The sequence below is a fragment of the Podarcis erhardii genome, assembly GCF_964252035.2.
Source record: "Podarcis erhardii genome assembly, chromosome: 9".
Classification (NCBI taxonomy): Eukaryota; Metazoa; Chordata; class Lepidosauria; order Squamata; family Lacertidae; genus Podarcis; species Podarcis erhardii.
The window spans coordinates 47,762,430-47,788,792 of record NC_138512.1 but is presented as its reverse complement, the minus strand read 5'-3'; the positions used below and the strand labels follow the sequence as shown (position 1 = coordinate 47,788,792).

The 26,363-nt window shown below is 49.1% G+C and overlaps 1 protein-coding gene and 2 long non-coding RNA genes across 11 annotated transcripts in view; 2 read left to right on the top strand and 1 right to left on the bottom strand.

The window, feature by feature from the left end:
- LOC309349841 overlaps positions 1-11,030 on the top strand; it is a 153,839-nt gene extending 142,809 nt beyond the window's left edge. The window contains exon 4 of the long non-coding RNA XR_014160212.1: positions 10,970-11,030. This is a non-coding gene — a long non-coding RNA (uncharacterized lncRNA). The remainder of the gene's footprint in view (positions 1-10,969) is intronic.
- Positions 593-14,275, bottom strand: LOC309349839. Its single transcript, XR_014160210.1, has 3 exons — positions 14,002-14,275; positions 9,696-9,923; positions 593-3,658 (listed from the first exon to the last, which is right to left on the bottom strand). It is a non-coding gene; the product is annotated as an uncharacterized lncRNA (long non-coding RNA).
- A 4,630-nt stretch (positions 14,276-18,905) lies between these two features.
- Positions 18,906-26,363, top strand: part of PCDH10 (protocadherin 10) — a 55,409-nt gene continuing 47,951 nt past the window's right edge. For all 9 annotated transcript variants that reach the window (XM_081876090.1, XM_081876089.1, XM_081876088.1 and 6 more), the window contains exons 1-3: positions 18,906-22,487; positions 24,755-24,813; positions 25,444-25,550. In XM_081876090.1, coding sequence (XP_081732216.1) covers positions 19,830-22,487; positions 24,755-24,813; positions 25,444-25,550 — 2,824 coding nt within the window. In that variant the 5' untranslated portion in view covers positions 18,906-19,829. The remainder of the gene's footprint in view (positions 22,488-24,754; positions 24,814-25,443; positions 25,551-26,363) is intronic.

Here is a 26,363-nt window from a genome sequence, read left to right as displayed (position 1 = left end):
ATGCCAGAGAGAGACAGAGACAGAGAGATTGAAAAGCAGGTGTATAGGGGGAAATGAAGTGTTTTGACAACATACGTATGATTTGATACTACAGTTGTGTGATTAGAGTGGTCAGATGCAAAAGGGGGCAGGCCTTCTGCATCTTTAGTAGTTGTGTAGAGCCCCATGCTGGACAAAAGATTCCTGCATTGCAGGGTTTTGGACTAGATGATCTTTGTGATCTTTTCCAACTCTATGATTCTAATATATCTATCTATATCTATCTATCTATCTATCTATCTATCTATCTATCTCTATCTCTATCTATCTATCTATCATCTATCTATCATCTATCTATCTATCATCTATCTATCCCTTTGTGTTATGATCAGTGTAATAATAATAATAATAATAATAATAATAATAATAATATATTTATACCCCACCCAACTGGCTGGGTTTCTACAAATCTCGGGTGGCTGAATGTCATCAGCCTCATTATTTTCTATTTACAGTGCTATTTTAATAATAACTAACCATTCGGGGTCTCATCTAGAGAGGAAAGGAAAGGAAAGGAAAGGAAAAAGAAAAGAAAAGAAAAGAAAAGAAAAGAAAAGAAAAGAAAAGAAAAGAAAAGAAAAGAAAAGAAAAGAGGTATTTCTAGGCAAGCTGGACTCAGTTGAGGCACTCAAACAATGCAAAACCTGAGATGACTAGTCACTTTGGAAAACCTTTGTCACCTTGTCATCAGGCATCGTCAAAATGTCATTTGGAATACTAAAGATATAACCCAGTTCTGTCACTCTTATTTATATTGATGCACACATCCCAGAACATCCTCTTTCACACACACACATATGATTGTGCACTCTCACACACTCCCCTGTTTGGAGAAAGATAAGCATCATTAACTTCATTTAACTAACATTTAAGCTGTAGCATGGTATTAAGATTTCTTCTCCAGTACTATTTTGAGAGTCTCCCTGTGTATACAGAGTTCACAAGCAGGACCAGACAAGGTGTTTTATTACCTGAAATAAAGGACAAGAGGGTGTCTCATCCCCCAGTTGATATACAGAAGCCAACTGGGCTGGCTGTTGAATATTACTTTAATGCTGAGGCCAGGGCAGTGTCCTCCATCATTCCCAGGGGAAGAAAGCTAGCTTAACCCATGTATGTCCTTCAGCACCTCACTGCCACTGCCCTGTGCTCAGCACTGGCTGGCTGAAACAGCCACCTTGCTCTTTCTAATGGTAGGGCTTGCCTTGCCACTAAAGCAGGAGATAGATCATGAACCTAAGCTACCAAAATTTGAACCTAACAGTGCTTCTGACTAGGCCACAATAGTAAGGACAAGAAATGTACCATCTTGGGTAAATCAGATTGAAATACTTGCTTGTAGTTTCTGGAGTACAAGGGCATTATTCATACAGGAACTATTTACAGGATGTGTAGAGAAGAGAGAGAGAAAAGGCAGATATCTGGTATCAACATGTTGGGAAAGAGAACCAAAAAATAGCTCAGGTTTAGTGGTGGAGTTAAACTGGACAAAGAGGCTACAAGCAAGAGCTGGCTAGATTACTAGACAAACCGTCTCCTTATGTGGTTTAAAGTAACACATGCACTTATTAGAAGTTCAAGAGAAGAAAATGTATTTGCTCTTCTTGAATACACCCCACTCATGAAACAAGTGCTATATCATTCCACTCCCTATAATTGGGACAGGGTTTAGGGCAAGACATTAAGAAATCAGAGGTGGAAGGGGATTTTTTGTAAATACAAACATTTGAAACACATACCCCAGACCAGTATTAATTATGTGACTATGGGTTAGGGCCAGATCTATCAAAAGGCAATGTGAGAATTTTGGCTCAGGTGGCTGATGGGGAGAGGAGCAGTGCAATTGAGTCCCCTACCCTGGGTCACTCACCACTGGCTGGCTGCCAGTGGCACCGTTTTCCTGTCTGGACCCACATGTTGCCTCCTGATGTCAGGAGGCAGTGGGCAGATGTGCTTGATAGGGCACTTCCCCAATCATCCTAATGGACCAGTCTCAAGTACAGACAAGCTTGACATCAACCCACCCTGTGCTATATACCATAGAGTTCCTTACAATGGACTGAGCTGTGCAGTCTGAGTAAGCCTATTGACCATACAGGTCAATGAAGCCTACTTCCTTGGAAGACTGCAGAGGAATGTAGATTTCAATTTTTTTTCTTTTTGTCTCATCACTGGCAATTAAGAACACTTTAGGAGAATAGGTGGTAACAGGCGTAGTTAACCTTTTCCATCTCATACAATTAACCTTAAATTTGGCCTTCCAGGTAATTTCCTGTTCAGTCAGTCCACAAGGTTTGAACCAAGGTGGTTTTTTTGTTTGCCTAAGCCCACCCAATCACCCTACCCCACCAGCAAAATGTAGACTGAGCTGTTAGACATGAAGGCAACTTCTTAAAATATGGCAACAGCTTGTTCTTCTTATTTACAATCCTAATCACATCATTGATTTTGGTAATCTTTCCTGCACTAAGAGCAGTTATTAATCCTCTTGAAACAGGACCAGGGTGTTTGTTTGTTTGTTTTGTAAGCCTAGATAATTAAAATTAAGCTGAGTAATGACACCCTAGAGATTTCTCTTAGAACTGCTAGGAAGACCACATCTAATGTTAATGGAGAAACTACAGCTAGAGCAGAATTTCCCATTGTAACTGAGAGCATGTATGCTTCAAAGAGTATTCAGTAAGATTGTAGTTTGAAATCCTTACTTTATGTAGCATGCTATACTGTCAGGTCAGACTAAAAAGAGAAACCTAAGAAACATTTACTTATTCAGTCAAATGAATCAGAACCTGTCTTGAACCTAAAGGAGTAACAATGTGCAATATTTCTGTAAATTGTAAGGACTGAAAACAAATAACCCCTGATTTGTTGCATGAGTCTGAAATTGAATTGCCATGTTTTTGTGCATCACGGTCATTTGGGGAATTCAAATAATTTCCTCCTCTGGTCAATATTATTGTGTAACTAAAGAGAAGGTACTAGGGGAAAAGTATTTGCCAGAGCTTTCAAAGTCCAAATTCAAGGATGATTGGTGCAAACTTTATTAGCTTGCTTATGATCCTTCAAGCAGAGAAAGTCTCTGCATTTAGTGATCTTTTGACAGCCAAATAGTTTCAGTATTATCATTTCTTGCAATCCAATTTCCACAGAGATTCCGGTCATGTCTGCTTTGCAAGTAAAGTCGAAGTTCATAAGAAGAGAAGATCACTGACAGGCTGTTACCCCTAATGCAGTTCCTTGGTTATGCTTAACCAAGAGAATCATTGTAACAGTATTAGAAACACATTGGAGATTCTAGTAAAATCATTATCATCATCTATGCAAGAGTAAAGTCAGATTGTCCCTGCCTTTATCTGATAGGCATAAATACAGCAGGTAAATGGTTTCCAGACATGATAGTTATATATTAGAGGCATGCGTACCAGTTCCTGAGAAAGAACAGGAGAAGGCTTGCCTGTTGGCTTCCCACAACCATGTGGCTAGCCCCTGCAGAAAACAGGATGCTGAACTAAATAGGCCTTTAATCTGATCTAGTAGAGATAATCTTCCATCCTTATGTGAAATGTTCTCCATCACACCATCTCCATTACCTGCTTGAATTTATGCTTCTTCCAAAGCCCTGCCAGAAGAAAGGAGAGCTACAAATTAATACAAATTAAACATGTCTAGGCAACTAATAAACCATTTGAGTACGATTTACTTGCGACCCTTGCCTTTTCTCCACACAAAAGATCTTCATTGGAATAGCTATCTTACAACAAAAGATGCACAGATGTAAAATACTGTCTTCCATCCCATTTAAACAAAATCTATATCAAAATATTTGGGTTAAGCTTAAATCTTTTCATCTCTCGAGGGCATTGAGGTTTATATCTGTCAAGGAACTGCCATCAGGGCCGGAGGGAGAGGGAGGGCTCCAGAGGGATTCCAGAGAGCGTCCCGGGATGGGGAGAGGCAGCCCATCTTCTGGGGAAGGGAATCAGCGTAGCACCAGTGGAGAAGGGGGGCAGATGGGGGAATGGGTGAGGCGGTCCCATGACTCCTTTCCGGGGACCAGCAGGGAGAGTAAGGGTCCTCCACTGCCCACACCCTCCTTGCGCAGAAGGCTTCCGCGCAGGGAGAGTAGGCGGAGACTAGGCATCAAAGAGCTTCTTTGCTGGAAGAAGTTCAAGAAACGCCCACTGATGGATTCTGCCAGCGATTGAGACAGCCACGGGCGAGTGGCTGTCCAGACAGAAAAGGTTCACTCAGGCAACCCAGCCAGGTGTGGCGCCGGTTTACGCACGAGCAACTCCTAGAACCATTACAGCAATCCGTCAGTCACTGACGTTGCTTGTGCGCAGCCCTGGAGAGGCAGCACGATGAGCCAAACAGGGACAGCCGGAGAGACGGAGCAACAAGCCGTGGTGCGAGGTCTGGTCGAGAGGAACCGAGACCTGGAGGTGCATGTAGCTACCCTGATGGCGCGGCTGGAGGAGAGACGGGCTCAGGATGCACAGGTCAGAACCACCCCCATCGCAAGGAAGGTACCAGGGCTGGTACACAAGTTTGGGGGAAAGCCCCAAGACTACAATGCTTTCCGAACGGAAGTTCAGTACGCTTTGGAATTGCAGAAAAATGACTTTGCTAATGACGGGGAGAGGGTGGCTTACATTGTGGGACATCTGCAGGATGGGGCGCACGAATGGATCAGGCCCCTAATGGCGACGCAGAATGATGCCTTGAAGGACCTTAAGAAATTCTACCAGGCAATGGACGCAATGTTCTCCAGAGAAGTTGAGCAAAGCGTGACACGGCGGGAACTGATGGGGTGCAAGCAGGGGGGCCAGTCCGTCAGAAACTACTGGTCGCGTTTTGCGATGTTAGTCCACAGGCTCGGGTGGGATCTGGACTCTGAACCGATACAAATGTTGTTTGAGGCAGGTTTATCCCCCGAAGTGAAAGACGAGTTGTCCCGAGCGCCCCGGCCGCGGTCGATGGATGAACTCACAAAGACTGTGCTTGCGATCGGCGTACGCCAGGAAGCGCGGGCTCAGGAGAAGCGGGAGATAAGAGGGGAACGTTTCCATGACAACCGCATTCCTGAGATGCCGAGGGAACCTTCCCAGGCGGTGGCGAAATTGATGGCGCGCGTGCGCGTGAAGTTTCAAACGCTGGTGAAGGTTGGAAAAGGGAGGGAAAGGAGTGGAAAACTACCAAGAAGTGTTTCCTCTGTCAACGACCGGGACATTTTGCTAAGGGCTGCAATCAACGAAAAGTCTGGCAAGGCATGGTGGGGGCTGCAGGCCATGACGATAAGGGGGAGGAAGGGCAGGTGCAGGGAAATGACAACGCCTGGCTGCCAACCAGCAGGGGCAGCAGCCAGGCCAGCGACCAATAGAAGTGCCCCAGCCTGACCCCCCCCCCAAGGCAGCTATAGCCATAGAAGTGGTGCTAGAACTCCCGAATGGGCACCCAGTCAAAGTGAAGGGACTGCTAGATTCGGGCAGCTCATGTAATTTCTTCAGCAGAGACTTTGCTCTGGAGCACCAACTCCATCTGTTACCTCTAGATTTTCCCTTGCAGGTGACCACCATCGATGGCAGGGAACTTCTGGGAGGGGAAGTGACACACCAGACACCGCCAGTGTGAATGAGGGTCTCCAGGCACACGGAAACCATTGCCTTTCACGTGGCCACGCTGGCAGGACCCCCAATAATACTGGGAATGAGGTGGCTGGCAATACATGATCCAGTAGTGTCATGGCATCAGCGGTCAGTCACCTTTGGGTCAGCTTACTGCTTAGAACACTGTCTGGGAAGGAAGGAACCAAGAATGACGGTGGCCAGGGTGGCTGGGCTGGCCTTGGAACAAAAAGGGGAGGTGCAACCACAATATGCTGACTTGAAGGAGGTCTTCAGCGAGAGGGAGGCAGATAGACTACCCCCCCACAGGCCCTTTGACTGCCAAATCAACCTACTCCCAGGGGCTCAGTCGCCGGTAGGTAAGCTGTATGCCATGTCCGAGCAGGAGATGCAGGAGTTGCGGCAGTTTATTGACAAGAACCTGAAGAGAGGGTTCATAAGGGAATCAAAGGCAGTGGGGGGCAGTCTGGTGTTCTTTGTGGACAAAAAAGAGACTAATCAGCCCAGCCTAGTCGTGGATTACCAGGCCCTGAACCTGGTGTCAGAACCCATGACTTTCCCAATGCCCAGGATTGACGACATTTTAACACGGGTGAGGCAGGGGAAGATTTTTACCAAGCTGGACCGCAGGGGAGCATACAATTTGATTGGGATAAGGGAGGGGGACGAATGGAAAACAACCATGTTCACCCCCCTGGGGGCTTTTGAGTACTTAGTCATGCCATTTGGATTACAATCGGGATCCGCCTGCTTTCAAGACTTCATGCACCATGTGTTGGGGCCCCTGCTGTACAAGAATTGCCTAGCCTTTTTGGATGACGTCTTAATCTATTCGGACAATGAGAAGCAACACGTCAGAGACGTCAGGGAGGTGCTACAGAGATTGCAGAAGCATCAGTTGTGGGTCAAGCTGGAAAAATGCCAATTTCATGCCAGGGGGGTTCGAGTTTCTGGGGTACAAGTTGTCAGACAAAGGCCTAGCTATGGACCCAGGCAAAGTGAAGGCAGTGCTGGAATGGAAAGCCCCCCAAAACCGAAAGGATGTGCAGAGGTTCCTAGGCTTCAGCAACTTCTACAGGAAGTTCACAAAGAACTTCACTCACTTGACAGCACCCATAACGGATTGTCTTAGTAGCAAAAAGAAGTTCGCGTGGACAGAGAGTGCACAGCAATCCTTTGAAAGGCTGAAGAAGGCGTTCACCTCGGAAGAGCAGCTCCTGCACGTGGATCTGGAGAAGCCCATGAGACTGGAGACGGACGCATCCGACCGAGCCGTTGGAGCGGTCCTTTTGCAGCCCTGGCCAAGCAGAGCTGGAGGGCATGTGCCTTTTTCTCAAGGAAGCTGAGCAAGTCAGAGCAAAACTACACAGTGTATGACCGAGAACTGCTTGCAATCTATGCGACGTTTTGGCAATGGAGACATCTATTGATAGGGGTGCGGCACAAGATCCAGGTCCGAACTGACCACAAGAACTTGGAATACTGGCAGACCACACGAGTGCTCAACCAGAGACAGATTCGATGGGCCCAGGAGTTCGCCAAGTTTTCCTTCGAGATCAGATACGTGCCGGGAGAGGAAAACGTAAGGGCAGATGCTCTCTCCCGGAAACCGGAGTACATGGAAGGAGAGGGACCACCGGAGACCCGACACGTGTTCCCCGAGGACTGTTGGGTGTGTGGGGGAGCATTGGTTGGGAAACGAGAACTGGCAGGGCTTACTAGAGATGATGCGTTCGCTCAGACAAAAATCAGAGAACTCCGAGACGGAAGGGAAGACAATGGAGGGTTTGAGGAAAAGGAAGGGCTACTGTACTATAAGGGGGCACTGTATGTACCGGGGGAGACCTTGAGGGAGAAGGTACTTAAACAACTCTACGACAACCCAACAGCTGGGCACTTTGGACAGCACAAGACCATGCTGCTTGTCACCAGGCAGTTCTGGTGGCCAAAGGTGAGGGAAGACGTACGAGAATATGTATGAGGGTGCGACCGATGCCAGAGGGCTAAGGGGGAGAGGGCTGCCCCCGCAGGGTTACTGGAACCCTTACCTACACCGGGAAAGCCCTGGGAGGTGGTGTCCATTGATTTTATGACAGATCTGCCCAAGTCAAGGGGGAAGACAGCAGTCATGGTAGTAGTCGATCTACTGACAAAAATGTGCCATTTCGTAGCTTGCTCACATGCAGCAACGGCAGAGGAGACAGCCAGGCTGTTTGTGGATCACATTTTTAGACTGCATGGGGCTCCCTTGAGGGTAATCTCGGATTGTGGGAAACAATTTACTTCCCAGTTCTGGAGGAAGCTCATGCGCTTGCTACAGGTAGAGGTGAGTTTCTCGACGGTGAGGCACCCAGAGACCAGCGGACAAGCAGAAAGAGTGAACGGTATACTCCAGCAATACCTATGCTGCTACGTCAGCGAGAGACAGAATGACTGGGTAGAGAAATTAGCTTTGGCTGAATTTGCGTACAATAACGCTGAACATGCGTCCACGGGAATGAGCCCTTTCATGGCCAATTATGGGTGTCACCCCAGGGCCTTCCCGGGGAGGGGGGGAGGAAGGATGGAGTGTACCTGCGGCTGAACAATTTGTGGAGGAAATGGAGGCCTTGCACCAGCAACTCAGGATGAACTTGGAGCAGGCCAAGGAAGTTTACAAGAGGCAGGCAGACAGGCACCGTCGGGAGGGGGAGGCCATACGGGTGGGAGACTGGGTGAGGTTGTCAACCCAAGGGTTACCCCTAAAGGGAGGGTGCAAGAAGTTGCAGCCGAGGCAGCTGGGGCCTTTTGAGGTAATACAGCAGGTGAACCCAGTGGCATTCAAACTCAAGTTGCCTGACAGCATGAAGATACATCCGGTTTTCCATAGGTCCCTACTTTCACCGTACAGGAAGGGGCGGGAATTTCCGCGGTGGGAGAGAGGAGTCACCACCCACCCACGGGTAGAGGAGAGGGAACACTGTAACCAAGCCACGGAAATACTCGATTCAAGGTGGCGAGGTCGCCAGGTGGAGTACTTGGTAGCTTGGGAGGGAGAACCCAGGTCGGAAAACACGTGGGTCCCCGCTGAATCAATCAATGATGGGTATCTGGTGGAAGAATTCCACAGTTTGTTCCCAGATAAGCCAAAACCACTAGCTAGATTCTGGGAGGAAGAATTTGGACCCACAGACAACAAAGGGGACTTTGTGGGTTTTCCTGCCTCCGAAGAGGAGGGAGTGGAGGTGTCCGAGGGAGAAGAATCAGACTGGGATGTTCAACCTGCGGGAAGAGATCTGAGCGGATGGGAGGCTGGTTTTGAATCCTCAGAGGATGATGACAGCTCCTTCAGGGGATTCCCCGCATCGTCGGCCGAGGAGAGAGGAGGTTGTATCGGAAAATCGCGCCGGGGTGGAGGGGGTCCTGGGGAGGAAGTAGATGTGAGGGAACGGCCATCAGGGCCGGAGGGAGAGAGCGGGCTCCAGAGGGATTCCAGAGAGCGTCCCGGGATGGGGAGAGGCAGCCCATCTTCTGGGGAAGGAAATCAGCGTAGCACCAGTGGAGAAGGGGGGCAGATGGGGGAATCGGCGAGGCGGTCCCATGACTCCTTGCCGGGGACCAGCGGGGAGAGTAAGGGTCCTCCGCTGCCCACACCCTCCTTGCGCAGAAGGCTTCCGCGCAGGGAGAGTAGGCGGAGACTAGGCGTCAAAGAGCTTCTTTGCTGGAAGAAGTTCAAGAAACGCCCACTGATGGATTCTGCCAGCGATTGAGACAGCCACGGGCGAGTGGCTGTCCAGACAGAAAAGGTTCACTCAGGTAACCCAGCCAGGTGTGGCGCCGGTTTACGCACGAGCAACCCCTAGAACCATTACAATATCCTTTCACTAATACTAGTCACAATTACAAATTACTATTGTCTTGTCTCGATTCAGAATCAATGATTTAATACAAATTAGATTTTCCCATGAAAGGGATGTGAAAAGTTGATTAAGAGACTGTTCTCTAGCTGCCACAGTGCCACTATTCTTCAGGAAGTTACAACTGCTTTCTCACCATGAAGTGATTTCTGTCCAGTTTGTGTGACATCTCGTTTGCACAGGCTGCTGGGCTTATTTTGATTCAGTCACAAAAATGGGTTCCATGTGGATATCCTCCAGAATAAGATTGCCAAAGGGTCATATTGTAGTTAGAAAATAGTGGTGTGAATTACTTCGTGTTCACACTTAAATCTGTTTGATGCATCCATTCCAGGCACCATAAAGGCAGAGTAATTGCTGACTCCTGAAAAAAGAAAATGGTAAGGTATGAAAAAGTTCTCTAAGCATCATGTATTCAAAGGACTTTTTTCATACAGGGATATATAAATTACTCAAGAATGCTTTCTTCCATGGATTACCCCATTTGTTGAAGTGGGAAAATGCAGTGGTAGATCAATCAATTGCTTTCATTTTTAATACCCCTGAAAGTAAAGTCCAAGGTCAAGAGAGATTGTGACATTTTCCACCTGTTCTTCTTCAGATCATTGATAATAATCAGAAAATGATGGATATTTAGGTCTTGCGGACATTGATGATTCCCAGAAAATAAAGGGGAGAGGAAATTCTATTGGCTGGCACACATGTTCCATTACAAAAACAAAGGGTAGTAGAATAACACTGTGTGCTGAAATCATCTTTTCGTGATGCCAAAGTCTTAGATAATTGCAAAGAAAACATTTTTCTGGAGGCAAAGGAGATAAATGATGATCAAGAAGACCAAGGCACTTTACAAGGGAGGGAGGAATCTGTTGCTAATTTTCCATTTCAATCTGAAAGGTGGATTTACCAGCCTGGAACCATTTATTTGCATTTCTAAGTGGCAGCATGGAGCAAAATGTGGTTTTGCAAAAGATTAGTCTTCATTTGTCGAAGTAATTGCTGCCTAAAACGATGACATATGGAGGAGCTGACAGGAACTGTGGCGGTGGGGTTGATTTTCGTCACTTGCCTCAGAAATGAAGAAATAAATAAAATAAAATAGAAAACCTCATTTGGTGCTGGCATTTAGAGAGAGAGAGAGAGAGAGAGAGAGAGAGAGAGAGAGAGAGAGAGAGAGGAGAGAAGGCATATGTGCTGTAAAACTAGGCCTGGACTTCTTATTAATCAATAGCCCCTATTGAAGAGAGCCATGTACAGCCTCGCAGCTGCAACAGTATTATTAGAAAATGATATAGTGAGCATTAGGATGTATAATTCATATTGCCTTCATTTGCTCAGACCATCGTGAAAATCCATAAATCATTTTCTTGTTCATGTATTGCCTAAGTGCAATTTGTCATTTTGCATTAGGGGGCTGCTTCAGATCATCAGTGCTTCTAATTCACTATTTAAAGCTTAACAAAATGCTGCCCAGCCCTGTCTGACAACTGAGACTATATGAGAATGAAGTGCCCAACCATGGAGCTTGGACAAATAAAGATAAGAGATGTGCAGAATGCCCTTTGCAGTTCCAGAGTCTTCGTGGACCCCGAAGCCTTGTTTATGCATATTACGTATAATCTACTGAGATCTTACCCTCCTGTGGAACTACATGGAAATGACAGGGAATTGCACAAGACCATAGTTTGGGTGTTTAGGCGTAATGTGCACAAGATTGTGCAACTTCATACGAAATGCTTATATACGAGAACTTTGTGTGTGTGTTTTAAACCTATAAGCTTTCCAACCTATCCCCATCATAAATAAAATTTGAATTAAGGTATATTCAGATCTTTCCTATGGAGAATTAGAAAAATAATAATACAGTGGTACCTTGGGTTAAGTACTTAATTCGTTCCGGAGGTCCGTTCTTAACCTGAAACTACTTTAGCTAATGGGGCCTCCTGCTGCTGCCGCGCCACCGGAGTACGATTTCTGTTCTCATCCTGAAGCAAAGTTCTTAACCTGAGGTACTATTTCTGGGTTAGCAGAGTCTGTAACCTGAAGCGTATGTAACCTGAAGCGTATGTAACCTGAGGTACCACTGTAATGATGAAGATGCAGATACGGTGACAACAATCTGGAGGACATAATTCACTATAACCATCTAGAAAAGTACAGTGAAAGATAAAGTGACTCAATTATCTCTGCCTACAACACCCAGCTTTTTTTTATAAAATAAAAATAAAATCCTTCATCCCACAAATTACCCTCCATTCACTTCAGGATGGCATCTAAGTACTAATGGACAAACATGCTCTCTGGGGACACAATGCCACTGCATTCTTTCATAAGGGTTAAGGGACCCTTTATCGACCTGAAGGTCATCTTCTTGCTAACCTTCTGGTAGCCACGAGCCTGTGGCAGGTGGCATGAGAGGCAAAAATAGATGGAGAGAAAAAAAAACTGTATTTTTTTTAACCTTTCTACACACACACACCTCTCTATCCAAGGAAACAAGCAAAAGCACATTCGGATTTCAAGGGCAGTTTCCAGCCAGGCGAGGGAGTCTGTGAAGCAGGGCTAGTAAGGAGCCTGGTGCAAGTGAGTGTGGCTGATTAGGGCAGGCATAGGCAAACTTGGCCCTCCAGATGTCTTGGGACTACAACTCCCATCATCCCTAGCTAACAGGACCACTGGAGGCTGGGGCCAGGGGCTGAGGTAACTCACCCCTGCATTAATATGGTTTGTCCTTCCTGCCCACATGCCTCTCCCATATCAGCCGCTGTAACTCTCCAGTGGTTGGAATTCATCCCTGAAGGCACACGCTTCCATTGTCTCCCATGACAGACAGATGCCAACAACTACAAGATCTATAGCAGGCATAGGCAAACTCAGCCTTCAGATGTTTTGAGACTACAATTCCCATCATCCCTGACCACTGGTCCTGATAGCTAAGGATAATGGGAGTTGTAGTCCCAAAACATCTGGAGGTCCGAGTTTGCCTATGCCTGATCTATAGCATACCTGTGAAGGGATTGTGATAACTATACTAATTAATTTATCTACTGCTTAGTGCCCAGATGGCTTCTAAGTTGCTTACAAAACATAAAAAACCAATTGCACTACATCTATAATCATGGGAGGGGTTGGAAGCCTTATAAGAAGCTGCCCAAAGAGATGGACTGTGAGCAACATCACCGGAGGGATGCTTCTAGGACTAAAGTGAAACTGTGATGCTCCCTTGTTATTTTTGCTATTGCATGCTGCATGTGGTTTAAGTACCGTAATCTTGTTATATTTATAGTACTGAAATATGTCTTTGTATGTTACTATATTTGCCGCTGTTTTACTATGTTCTTAAGAAGTTATTATTTTGCTATGTTATGAAATTGTTACTGTTATGTTTTGCTCTGTTATCATGAAATTATTTTGTAGTGTTTGTTTAAAATATATCTTGTTTCTTTATTGTAGCAAGCCACTTTGAACATGACGCGTGTGTGTCTCTCTCTGTGTGTGGAAAAGCGGCATACAAGTAAAATGAATGAATGAATAATACTAACTAGCTGGGACTCCCAGCTCCCATCAGCACCAACCATGAGGATGCCCAATGGGTCTAGGGCAGTGGTTCCCAACCTTTTTTTTGGCCATGCTCTACCCAAAATCCTGATGTGCTGCCCCCCCCGACATATAATTCTTATTATTCAAAAAGTGAACTCCTATTCACGTTGAGGAAGCCTAAAAGGCCATTGACTGTTAATAACTCATTCTCAAATTGCCCCCGTTATAAATCAAATTGCCCCCTTGTGGGGCATGTGCCCCACATTGGGAAGCATGGGTCTAGTGCAATGGGAGATGCAGTCTCTGGCTCAATGCTGTTGTGCGGTACTCCATTCTGGTCAACGGGCAGTATACTTTCCAGGCTTTTTCTTATCTTTTACTCTAACATTTCTTATTTTCTTCACCCACATGAATTTCCCCGAAGAGATACTTTTGTGTTTTCCTTGCCCCTTGTTTATTGGTTAATTATCCTAGTTGGACTATCTCCCCCAGCCCCTTTCTTCCTTTTTCTTGCTTTAGAAAATGCCTGTTTTTATTATCCCATCTGGATTTCCTATTTTTCCTCAATTGCTCGGAAAAACGCCTCTCGCCAAGCCCCGAGCCATGCCACAATAATAAGAGGATTTAGGAACAGATTGCTTTCAAGTCATGTTAAATCACCACAAGCAGCCATTTATCCAGATGTTAACAAACTGCCCCCCTCCTTCTCCCAAAGGCTGCAGAAGATAGAAAGTCCGTTCTCCAGTCCACCTCACTCTGAAAAGGAACATTTGGGGCAGTATTAAAACACCCACCCACCCACCCACCCACGCAGAGAGAGAGAGAGAGAGAGAGAGAGAGAGAGAGAGAGAGAGAGAAAGGATCAATCAAGGTAAAATAATAATAATACTCAAATCAGTCACCTAAGACCCAAAAGTAATCCGGACATGTGTGACGCAGTAACTCTGTTACCCTGGTCTGAAGGAGGCGAGTGAAGCTTAGCAGCACCTCAAGCCTCAGCTGTGATCGGGACGGTAGACTGCCCCTGTTTTTGGAGGGTCGTGCTCCCTCGAGGACGATGCTGGTGAGCCGCCGGGGCGTGGGGTTTACAGTTGTGCTGTGGCCACAACTGCCTTCGAATGGCACCGCGCTGTTTATAATACAGTGGTACCTCGGCTTAAGTACTTAATTCGTTCCGGAGGTCCGTACTTAACCTGAAACTGTTCTTAACCTGAAGCACCACTTTAGCTGCCGCAGCGCCGCCGGAGCACAATTTCTGTTCTCATCCTGAAGCAAAGTTCTTAACCTGAAGCACTATTTCTGGGTTAGCGGAGTCTGTAACCTGAAGCGTCTGTAACCTGAAGCATATGTAACCCGAGGTACCACTGCATACAGTACACCACGACGCTTTATACCGTCGTTATCCCACCCGAGCAGCTGTCTGATGTAACTCCCCTTTCGTCGTAAATCGGCGGGCGCTGCCCGCGAAAGGAAGAAAGGGGACAGGGGGAAGAGTCACGTCCAGGAGAGAGGGAGGGGGCCGGGGGAAGGTGAAGACGCTCAGACAGGGAGACCGAGCCAAGGCAAAGCGATGGTTTTTATAGCCCAAGGGGACTAAATCGCATTCAGTGCTGCCTCCTCCGCGGAGGAGCTCGCTTCTCAGCTGAAGAGGCGAGGCTACAAATGCAAATAGGCTCTTTCGAAGAGAGGAGGGTTGTTTGAGCCGGAGGTCTAGGCAGGGGAGCTGCTCACACAAACGGACGGAGGAGCCGCACTGCTGCTGCTGCTGCTGCTACTCACAACTCTTTCGACAAAACGTCACGTCTGCAGCAGTGGCTCACTCTGACCGCTAGGAGGAGCCTGCTGCTTACATTTGCCAAGTGCACGCCACTTCCCCCTGCGGAGCTGGAGGAAACTTAAAACGTCGTGGCGGTAGATATCGTGGATTATTTACCACCAGACCCGTCCAGTCCATCTCTCGGCGGCGCATCCCGCTTTCCTCTCCTTTTAAGCGTCGGAGTCAACGACACTGAGCTTTCGAGAACGCTTGTGTGTATACACTGACACATAGACAGGGGTGGCTCGGGTGTTCTCTTCGGGGCAACCAAGGTGCCACAATAAGACAGCGTTTTAAAACCAGGACGGAGGAAACCGGATAAGCATTCGCCACCCAGCGCACACGCGCGTCCCTTGCCAGTCCGGAGAGAGGGTGTTGAAATCGACGGCTATTTCTTTCCCGTTATTTACATAACGGAGGCTGAGGGTTCAGCAGAGTCTCTGATCCGGTGGGGAGGTTCAAACAGGCACCCTGCAGGCTCCCTTCCCACCCCACCAGCCTCTCCGGCTAAGCCACAGGTCCCTTTTCAGCCGGCTCCCCGGTCCCTCCTCCCCTGCTGCCAGCTTGTGACGCTGCCGCGGTTTTCCTTTTGGCTCTGTCTGGCCGCCCGTAAATTTACTGCAGCTGTGAAAGGACTAGCCATTTTGTCTGTCGCTCCCCTCCCCCCCCCCTTTTGCTGGCAGAGAGGCAACCCAGGGTTTTAACTGCTCAGAGACAGGAGGACCCATTCACGTGAAAAGAAGCGGAGGAGGAGGAGAGCAGCCCGCAGTGAAGCGAAGGATGCGCGCAGCTAGGCAGGGAAGGATGCTTAGAAATGGGTGGCTGGCGGCGCTAGGCAGACGAGGCGGGGAAAGGAGGAAAGGGAGACAGCCGTGGCGGCGGCAGCCGTCTTCGCGAAAAGAAAGATTCCCCAGGAGGCTGGGGCTATTTGGAGTCGGAGACGGACTATTATACACGGGGAAGTCATGCTTGTACAGATCTAGGGTCATGCCTCTTTTACTACCAGCCCCGTCCCCAATCTAATATTGCCACTGCTCCTCAAATATCCTTTCCTGAATCCTTTCTTGCGCTTTTACACCATCTTGGGCAAATGGACCCTCGGCCCGAATTAATGAGCGGGCTTAGAGCCAAGGCATAAAGCGGCTGCAGATCAAAAGGCTATCCTCCTCCAGAGGACACCAGGTATCCGATAATGTGCGCTATGCTTTGCCAAAGGGCTCGCTTGTACATTTTCAAGCAACCAGCCCCAAATTATAATGCATCATAAAGAAAAGCGCCCGCGCGCGCCCGCCTCAGCTCCGCGTCTGCGGCTGGGGACCGAGAAGTCGATTCGAATCGACTTCGAGAGAGATGCCGAACGTTAGAATCCGTGTACACACGGATCCATTGCCCCCGCCCCCGCATGTGTATTTAGAAAGCAAGGTAGTCCTGGAAGCACTGTGGGAATGGTCTACGGAGGCTGCCGTTCACAAGCCACTTACTCCGGAGCAATCGCATAGCGATCACCCACTTTTAGCCCGAGAGCACTAGTTTCGGTGGCCATTTCCGATTGACTCTGCATTGATTTTAGAGGAAGACGTGAGGGCAACTTGGAGGAATGACTGGTGGGTACATTTCCCATCCTGTGACGTCAAACCATCCCCTGCAATCCTAAACCCCTTGCTTCAGACAGAGGAGCTTCGCTGAAGCACTACCCAGTGTGTAAGCCTATGCACGCCTACTCGCAAGTAAGCTCGTTGAGTTCAATAGGGCTCCCTCCCAGGTAAGGGAAGCGTAGGATTTCAAGCCTATGTTCACCGGAGAATGAGCCCAAGGGCTCGCTGTGGCTTACTTCCGACTAATAGAAGATCGTACTGTAAAAATGACGTGAGAGCATTTAGTTGCTGAGCTGCATTTTGCACTTTGACAGGCCACTTACTACCGCTGGCCCCTCTTCTCTTTGATTCCGCTCCTCAAATGTAATAAATTATGACGCTCTGCGAGTGGGCGGGGTGTTAGACACAACGACCCGGGAACGTCCTTTCCCTACAGCGCGAAGATGCTTTTAGGGAGGCGAGTGGGAGCCTCTCGCGGCTCCGTGAAGTTCACAGATTAACGTGCAACAATAAGGCGCAAAAGCAAGGCAGCGTTGCGCCAAGGGAGCACCTACGTTCAGTTGCTATAGTGCAATTCCTCTGCGTAAAGGAGCCTTTAGTCACTGCGCGAAGGCAGGAGAGCCAATCGTAGTAAACAGACTCTGTCCCGCGGGGCGTCGAACGGGGGATTTCACCAGTTCGCTTTTTTTAGCCTCGCTGATCGTAATCTCTTCCACCGTCACTGCCTCCAAAGCACTTTTAAGAAAGCAAAACAGAAATCCCAACTCGGAAAGATGCTCCATTCAACTCGGCAGAACTTCTGAGTATACATGTTTTAGGCTAGAGTCATCGACAGTGGGAGAAAAAGTTTGGTAGTCCGTCCATTCACAAGTTTCACTCCTCCCACCCCAAGTTTTAGCCAAAGCATGTTGCCCCATAATCTTCTTTCATCAGTAACTAGGATGGCTGTTAACAAGGTAATGAGCCACAGGAGCCAATTCCTAAGGGGCGAGGAGTCTTTGCACCCCCATAAAATATTCCAGGGTGCCCCCTCAAGTTGATGAGCATTGTCATTCAAATGGGGGGGGGTGCGCGCGCGCGCGCACTGGGTCATGTGATCGATTATGCAGGGTGGGGCTTACCTGGGGGACCCCCAATATTTTATTCAAGTTGGCACCCCTGCTCCCCACTTCTACAATTCTAGCACGGGACACTGGTTATAACCATTTAAGCACCTACATTTAAACTCGGAAACACAGGATAGCCAACGTGGTGCCCTCCAGGAGTTAAGGACTACAGCTTCCATCAGCCTTGCTCACTGGCAAGGCTGGCTGAGGCTGATGGGAGTTGGAGTCCATAACATCCGGAGGGCACCATGTTGGCTACCCTTGTAGTATGATTTTGTAATATGTTTGAATATTGCCTTGCATCGGATGGGCTCTCTAATCCACAATTATTGTTTTTTAAAGCAACAACAAAACCACATCCTATCAGATTATTGGCTAGACAAAGAAACCGAGTCAGACTATTGGTCTAGGATGATATCTACTGTACTAACTGGCGGCTCCTCTCCAGAATTTCAGACAGGAAACTTCCCCAGCCGGACCTGAGTGCGGTGGGGATTGAACCTGCGACCTTCTGCTCTGCCCTGCCACTGAGCCATAGCGAGTACGATGTTCATAGTAGCATAGGTGGCCTGTGGATAAATTCGTTCACCATATATTGTTATTCAGTGTCATCATCACTCTGCGAGCGCTTGTTTTCTGAAATCGATTAGAAGATAAATGCTTGCTGTTAAGGACCCCCCCCAAAAAAAAGCCACAGCAGGCAGTTGGTGGAAACTCCAAGTGGCTCTCCATTGCGTGTCAAAGACGATCCGGCAAAGGAAAATCAAACCGCGGGGAAAAGAAAAATAAGTAAGGGAAATGTATGTCAAGTTTTCCTTATTGGCGATGCTTTCCAGAGCAGAAAGGTAGCGAAATAGGCAATGGCGAAAGGGAAAGTCGGCAGCAGGTGGAAATTCCATCTCCACGGAGCAGCTTGTTTATTAGCGTCATGGTTTGCATTGATGACGAGAGGTGATCTCCTCGCTCAGGAGCCGCGACAGGGGAATAGTAACTTTCCGAGGCAGAGATTCCCCGGCAAGCGCCTCGGGAGTGGCAGGGCTCTTCTCTCTGCCTGAGACCGGCGCGCACGCGCGCCCTCGCGCCGAGTCGACTGGAGCGCAGGGTTCTCCCGGGCTCCCTCCCTCCTCCCTCCTCCTCCTCCCCCCCCCTTTGCTCCGTGACGACAGCTGCTGGACGTGCGGCACATCCAATGGGCTGCCGCCCTGGGGCTGTGACGGCGAGGCGATTGGTTGGCAGGAGCAGGTCGCTGCGCAAAAACAGAAGAGCCGAGCGCTCCGAGCTCAGAAACTGCCAGCCGAGATCGCGGGAGCTGGAGCTCGGGACGGGAGGCGGGCGGGCGAGCTAGCGCGAGGAGCTGCAGTAGCAGCAGCAGCAGCACTGTTTAGTGAATGTGCTTGCAAGCCAGCGAGAAAAAGGCAAAGCAGCCGAGGAGGAGACGGCGGAAGGAAACTGAGCGCAAAGGCATGCAAGGAAGAGCTGGAGATTTAAGAGCATCTCAGCAAAGCCCCGGAGAAATTCAGGGAATTTAAAGTTTGGGGCTGCCGCTTTTCTCCCCATCCTTCCTCTGGCTGTCATATTTTTGTGGCTCTCTTTAAAAAATGTTTTAAGAGAGAGAGAGAGGACCTTCCCCGTCTCTCATGCTTTTTTCTTCATCGGAAGGGGGCATGCCCATCTCTTCTTCCCGCAGCCTTCCGCGCTCCCGCTCCGACCAGGAAGCCCAACGGAGGACAATCTTGAAACCGACCAGTTCCTCGGGATTTGCCGTGGCTACCGCTGCCTCCAGCGCCTTTCCGGCTGCCGCGGTGCAGTGCCAGGACTCTGGGAATAAATTAAAGCGGGCTCCTGTGTCTATATAGCCACCTACCTATTGCCTCCAGTTGGTCATTTCTTGCGAAGATCACCGATGAGGTGGGAGCTCGGCTTGGCTCCCTCCCGTGCCCATCTTGGGTGATATTTCTCCCTCCCCCAGCTATCCCCACCTCAATTTTTAAATTTATTTTAAAGGAAGGCGATGGGGGAGGAAAGAGAACATGAAAGGAAAGGAATCATAAATCCTTTCTAAAGCTCCCATCAATCTCTGGCGCTCCCTCCCCTCCCTCCCTCCCCGCACAGACACGGTGTTTCTCGAAGGAGGAGGGTTTTTTTTCTTTTCCTGGAGAAGGGGGAAGTGTTAGCGTCGGGGAGGGGGGGAAATCTCTTTTCCCCTTTTGGAGATGGTCGTGCTATTCGTCTTTGCCTTAATCTGGATGGTGGAGGGAGCCCTTTCGCAGCTTCACTACACGGTGCAGGAGGAGCAAGAGCATGGCACTTTCGTGGGGAATATCGCCGAAGATCTGGGCTTGGACATTACAAAACTTTCCGCTCGCCGCTTCCAGACGGTGCCCAATTCGCGGAGCCCTTACCTGGACCTCAACCTGGAGACCGGGGTGCTGTACGTGAACGAGAAGATCGACCGCGAGCAGATCTGCAAGCAGAGCCCGTCGTGCCAGCTGCACCTCGAGGTCTTCCTGGAGAACCCGCTGGAGCTCTTCCGCGTCGAGATCGAAGTGCTGGACATCAACGACAACCCGCCCGCCTTCCCGGAGCCCGACCTGACGGTGGAGATCTCGGAGAGCGCCACGCCAGGCACCCGCTTCCCCTTGGAGAGCGCCTTCGACCCGGACGTGGGCACCAACTCGCTGCGCACCTACGAGATCACCCCCAATGGCTACTTCTCGCTGGACGTGCAGACGCAGCCCGACGGCAACCGCTTCGCTGAGCTGGTGCTCTCCAAGCCGCTGGACCGCGAGCAGCAGGCTGTACACCGCTACGTGCTGACGGCCGTAGATGGAGGGCAGCCCCAGCAGCGCACGGGCACAGCCCTGCTCACCATCCGCGTGCTGGACTCCAACGACAACGTGCCCGCCTTCGAGCAGCCTGTTTACACGGTCGCCCTGCCCGAGAACTCGCCGCCGGGCACGCTGGTGCTGCAGCTCAACGCCAGCGACCCGGACGAGGGCCAGAATGGCGAGATCATCTACTCTTTCAGCAGCCACATCTCGGCCCGTGCGCGAGAGCTCTTCGGCATCTCGCCGCGCACGGGTCGCCTCGAGGTGAACGGAGAGCTGGACTTCGAGGAGAGCGGCGTGTACCAGGTGTACGTGCAAGCCAAGGACCTGGGCCCCAACGCCGTGCCCGCCCACTGCAAAGTGCTGGTGCGGGTGCTCGACGCCAACGACAACGCGCCGGAGATCAGCTTCTCCACCGTCAAGGAGGCCGTGAGCGAGGCAGCCGCGCCGGGCACCGTGGTGGCTCTGTTTAGCGTGTCCGACCGCGACTCTGAGGAGAACGGGCAAGTGCAGTGCGAGTTGCTGCAGGGCGACGCGCCTTTCCGTCTGAAGAGCTCCTTCAAGAACTACTACACCATCGTCACCGAAGGACCCCTGGACCGCGAGCAGCCCGGCGGAGACGCGTACACGCTGACGGTGGTAGCCCGGGACCTGGGCGAGCCGGCGCTGAGCACCAGCAAGTCCATCCAGGTGCGCATCAGCGACGTGAACGACAACGCGCCGCGCTTCTCGCAGCCCGTCTACCAGGTGTACGTGAGCGAGAACAACGTGCCTGGCGCGTACATCTACGCCGTGAGCGCCACCGACCGCGACCAGGGCGCCAACGCGCAGCTGGCCTACTCCATCCTTGACAGCCAGATCCAGGGCATGTCGGTGTTCACCTACGTGTCCATCAACTCCGAGAACGGCTTCCTGTACGCCTTGCGCTCCTTCGACTACGAGCAGCTCAAGGAGTTCAGCTTCCAGGTGGAAGCCCGCGACGCGGCGGGCGGAGGCGGAGGACCCGACGACCCCGACGTCGAGCAAGCTCTGGCCGGCAACGCGACGGTCAACATCGTAGTGGTGGACCAGAACGACAACGCGCCCGCCATCGTCAGCCCGCTGCCCGGGCGCAATGGCACGCCGGCGCGGGAGGTGCTTCCCCGCGGCGCCGAGCCGGGCTACCTGGTGACCCGCGTGGCGGCCGTGGACGCGGACGATGGCGAGAACGCGCGCCTCACCTACAGCATCGCGCGCGGCAACGAGGCCAGCCTGTTCCGCATGGACTGGCGCACGGGCGAGCTGCGCACCGCGCGCAAGGTGCCCGCCAAGCGCGACGCGCAGCGGCCCTACGAGCTGGTCATCGAGGTTCGCGACCACGGGCAGCCGCCGCTCTCCTCCACCGCCGCCCTGCACGTGGTCTTGGTGGACAGCGCCGTGGAGAGGCAGGGCGCGGGCGCGGGAGGCGGCGGAGGCGGTGGCGGGGCCGGCGGGGGGCTGGGTCCCGGGGGCGCTGGGGGCCCCGGCGGAGAGCACCGGCCCAGCCGCTCGGGGGGCGGCACCAGCGGCGAGACATCCCTGGACCTGACGCTGATCCTCATCATCGCGCTGGGCTCGGTCTCCTTCATTTTCCTGCTGGCCATGATCGTGCTGGCCGTGCGCTGCCAGAAGGAGAAGAAGCTCAACATCTATACGTGCCTGGCCAGCGACTGCTGCCTCAGCTGCTGCTGCTGCTGCCCTTGCTGCAGCCGCCAAGCGCGGGCGCGCAAGAAGAAGCTCAGCAAGTCCGATATCATGCTCGTGCAGAGCTCCAACGTACCCAGCAACCCGGCCCAGGTGCCCGTCGAGGAGTCAGCCAGCTTCGGCTCCCACCACCACAACCAGAACTACTGCTACCAGGTCTGCCTCACCCCCGAGTCGGCCAAGACCGACCTGATGTTCCTCAAGCCCTGCAGCCCTTCCCGCAGCACCGACGCCGAGCACAACCCTTGCGGGGCCATCGTCACGGGATACACCGACCAGCAGCCCGACATCATCTCCAATGGCAGTATATTGTCCAGCGAGGTAAGGCGTCTTGCTGCCCTCCGGGCTTCTCACAACCTCAGGAGCCACTTACTACAAGGGCACTACTCCTCCTCTCCCTTTGCTGTATCCCTCACTATCTTTTGCTAGACTTACAACAGGCCTGCCTTTCCTCCCTGGAACTGCAGGGGGCACATGTTGTTCTCTATACCCATTTTCCCCTCACAACAACCTTTAGAGGTAGACCAGGCTGAATGATGGTCACCCAATGAGCTTCTTGGGTGAGAAGAGTTTTAAATCTAGGTCTCACCTGCTCCTAGTCTGACACCCTATTATATCTTACTGGCTCTTGAGCTGTAACAGTTACCAACTGTCAGTGCTGGAACCTGATGCGCTTAAATCAGGTGGAAGTTCCAAGTGACGAGTAAACTAATATTTACTCATAAGTAAGTCCCATTGCCTTCTAGGGGGCTTACTCCTGAGCAGCTGCACATAGAACTCTCACTTAACTGGTTGCATATTTTTCTCTAATTATTAATGTTACTACTGGTATTACTACTGGTATTAAGTGTTACTAGCATTGACTTGCCTTATAATCTCCCTGCTCAAATGCTTACAGGTCTCCAGACTGTCATTTATTAATTGGCACTATCAACTTGCTGCTCAGTTCACTTCTCTTAAGTGGGCTGTAGATTACTACTACAGTTGTGGCAAGTAGTAGCAGATGAGTAGTCAGCTGATTTATGCCCTCTCTCCAGCAACACATGCGTTTCCAGCCACTGTACTGCCATCAAACTGCAGTGCAGCTTTCCTTCATCTGCACCATCTCTAATTCCTTCACTGTTATTTAGGCTGTCATGATGTGCAGTTACCTGGGGAAAAGCTCCACTGAACATAAGGGGACTTACTTCTGTGTAGACATGCCTTGTCCACCTTCTTTCTCTCTCTCTCTCTCTCTCTCTCTCTCTCTCTCACACACACACACACACACACACACACACACACACCCCTCCTAAATATCCATCTTGCTCCATCCTGATTCAGGGCAGGCTACTTGGACAGCTCTGTGTGTTTTGAGGCACCTTTTCGGTTTCAGCCAGTAAGTAGCTTCTTTTCAGAGGCAGAAGCAATTGTGCACTGGGGAGCATCTTAGAAATGGTTGCAGCCAAGCGCCCACACTATGTGCATTTGAATGAAGCTAGCCTAGCTTCTTCCTTTTCTGTATCAAAGCAACACAGCCCTGGGTCAGCTGCCAGTTTTTATTTTCCCTCAGTGCAGACCAATCCATGCATGTCAGGGAATTTTTCGCTGTTCGTTTGGTCCTTTAGTTATTTTATTGCTCCTTTCAGGAACGGCAAATCTGAAATAGTTTCTGTAATGATGCTTCTATTCAATGCAGTAAAGTTTTTTTTTGTGTGTGTGTGTTTTAATTAAAAAGCTGCCATTTACATCTCAAAGTGCCTGCCTTGTATGATTAAGGTTGTGGGGGGAGTGGTGGGGTTTCTTGTGGTTATGAACATCTAACTATCAGGCAGCAGTTTTAATTAATTCAAGAATTAAGGATTTATTAATTAACTTTTCATGACTCTAGCAGAGTGGTTCCATATGAAGCATTTTTTGTTATAAAAGAACCATCTCAAAAGAATGCAACTGCAAGCTTCTATCAAAGCTTAACATTCTGCCACATTATGCATGTTTTGTGTTACCCTGGTGTGTAAAGAATTTTTGCAGATCACATAATCTGGACTTAACATTCTTCGATTAAAATGTGGTCTGCTGGGTATTTAATTGAGTGTATACTCTCTGTGTCTATTACTGAGAGAAAACAGTGTTTTGCACCTTGGAGAAGCCAATGAAGAATTTTTGATAATATTTGAAAAATTGTTCTTCTAGAACCTAAGAAGAAATATTCTCCTTGTTCATCTTTTTTTTTTAAAAAAAAAATAAAATAAATTTGTATTTCTTCTTTCCATATGCTTCAATGAAATACACAGAGGTGTTCAAATTGTAGGTTTATTATTCAGAATAAGTAGTACCTCATTTGACATTTTTCACCCATTGCTATTCAATATAGGCATGGAATTCAAGAGTAATCTTTGTTTATTTGCCTTAGGGCTAATATTTCAGTCCTTGCCGATGTAAGGGAAGTAAGGAACTCAGATACACCAGTGATACTTGTTTCTTGGGTATTAAATGGCTTAACTATAATGCACTTATAGATCTATTATAATAATTATAGATACATAAACTGGTTTTGCCTGCAAAAAACACACTGGGAGTTCAATTATTTTTTCTAATTATTTTTCTAGACTAAACACCAGCGTGCAGAGCTCAGTTATCTAGTTGATAGACCACGGCGGGTAAACAGGTAGGACCTCCTGATTTCCTAAATTATGGCCCTAATTTTGCAGAACCTGAGATGTATTTCAGCAAGTATGAAGGAGGACGTGGAAATGTGTTTACTGCAGATGTCGAATAATAGCTGGGGAATATAAAAATGAATTTGTTCAGACAGGAACATTAAGCAAAATAAATCGGCCCTGAATGAACACCTTTGAATTATGGCTTTTGGTGGGTCTTGCAGAGATTACCTGAAAAGAGAGTGGAATCTCATTTTGTGCTGGTCTGAAACGTGCCTCAAATACTTATGAGCCTCTCTTCAAGAACTGGCATATAGTATTGACTTCTCTGTGCAGAAATTAGCTTCCCAGTTTAAGCAAATTCAGCCAAATTATTCATAACAACTCTGTAGCACAGGCAGTGTAATAATGGCTACTGACTGTCCAGATGGATTATTAATGCCTGGAAGTACAAGTTTTGTCTCTGATGGAAAGAGCTTCTCAGCAACAGCAACATCAGCAACAGCAACATCAGTGCTGTGAGTGGGAGGTCTGGCTGAGTGCAGCTCCACATGTGGCCATGTGATGGCAGAAGAATGTTTTATGACTTTCCCTTTTTCCTGGGTGTTCAAATATTAAGCGCTTTTTTATGTTTCTAGTTCTGCATTCCAGGAAGCAGACATAGTAAGCTCTAAGGACAGTGGTCATGGAGACAGTGAGCAAGGAGACAGCGATCATGACGCCACTAATCGAGGTCAATCCTCTGGTAAGTCTGATAAGGGGGAATCTAAATATTTGATCTTTTAATAAGCGAGGCAGAAAGGGCAATTACAGATAGATAAATAAATAATAGGCCTGAAAGTAATGGGATACAGAGTGTTTGTTGTCTTTTTCTGCAGATGCATGGATGGGTTTTAAGAGTGTTCCATTTAATACATATTTATGTGTGTGAGAGTTTAAAAAACACACACACCACAACCTTGGCTTGCTCTTGAGAGCTACAGAGTTTTGGTATGTTAATGGTATGTAGTGGACTTTCCTTCCCCATTAGAGGTACAGAGGTACTGACACATTTGGGAGCAGGCAGAAAAAGATAGTCAGAAAAGCTGTTGAGAAGATTTCAAAGCAGTTTGCAGCATCAACTGGATAGCAGGCTTTGTTGAGTGATGCACAAGGAGTGTGCCCCTAGGGGTTTGAATGAGAAAGAGCGAGGCGGCAAGAGTCATGATTGAATGACAGTTGGATGGTGAAGGTTTGCGCGCGTGTGTGTGTGTGTGTGTGTGTGTGGTGATCAGTAGCTTCTCACAGGGTATCTTGAATATATGATGCCTTGCACTTGTTAACCTGGCTTTTATAAGCCAATAAGTGGGCTGCATCTAATTGTGATATTTGGATTCATGATTGTGTGGTACATGGTGATTTGATCTTCACCGGCTTCTGGATGAAAAGAGAGCATAGTCTTGTGGTGGTGGTGATGCTTCCACCAGTTTGAGAGGAGCAAGGATTCTTTTGGCATTTACGTGGCTGTTATGCACACCTTACAGTATTCAGTGCCAGCTGTTTCTGAATTGTCATCAGC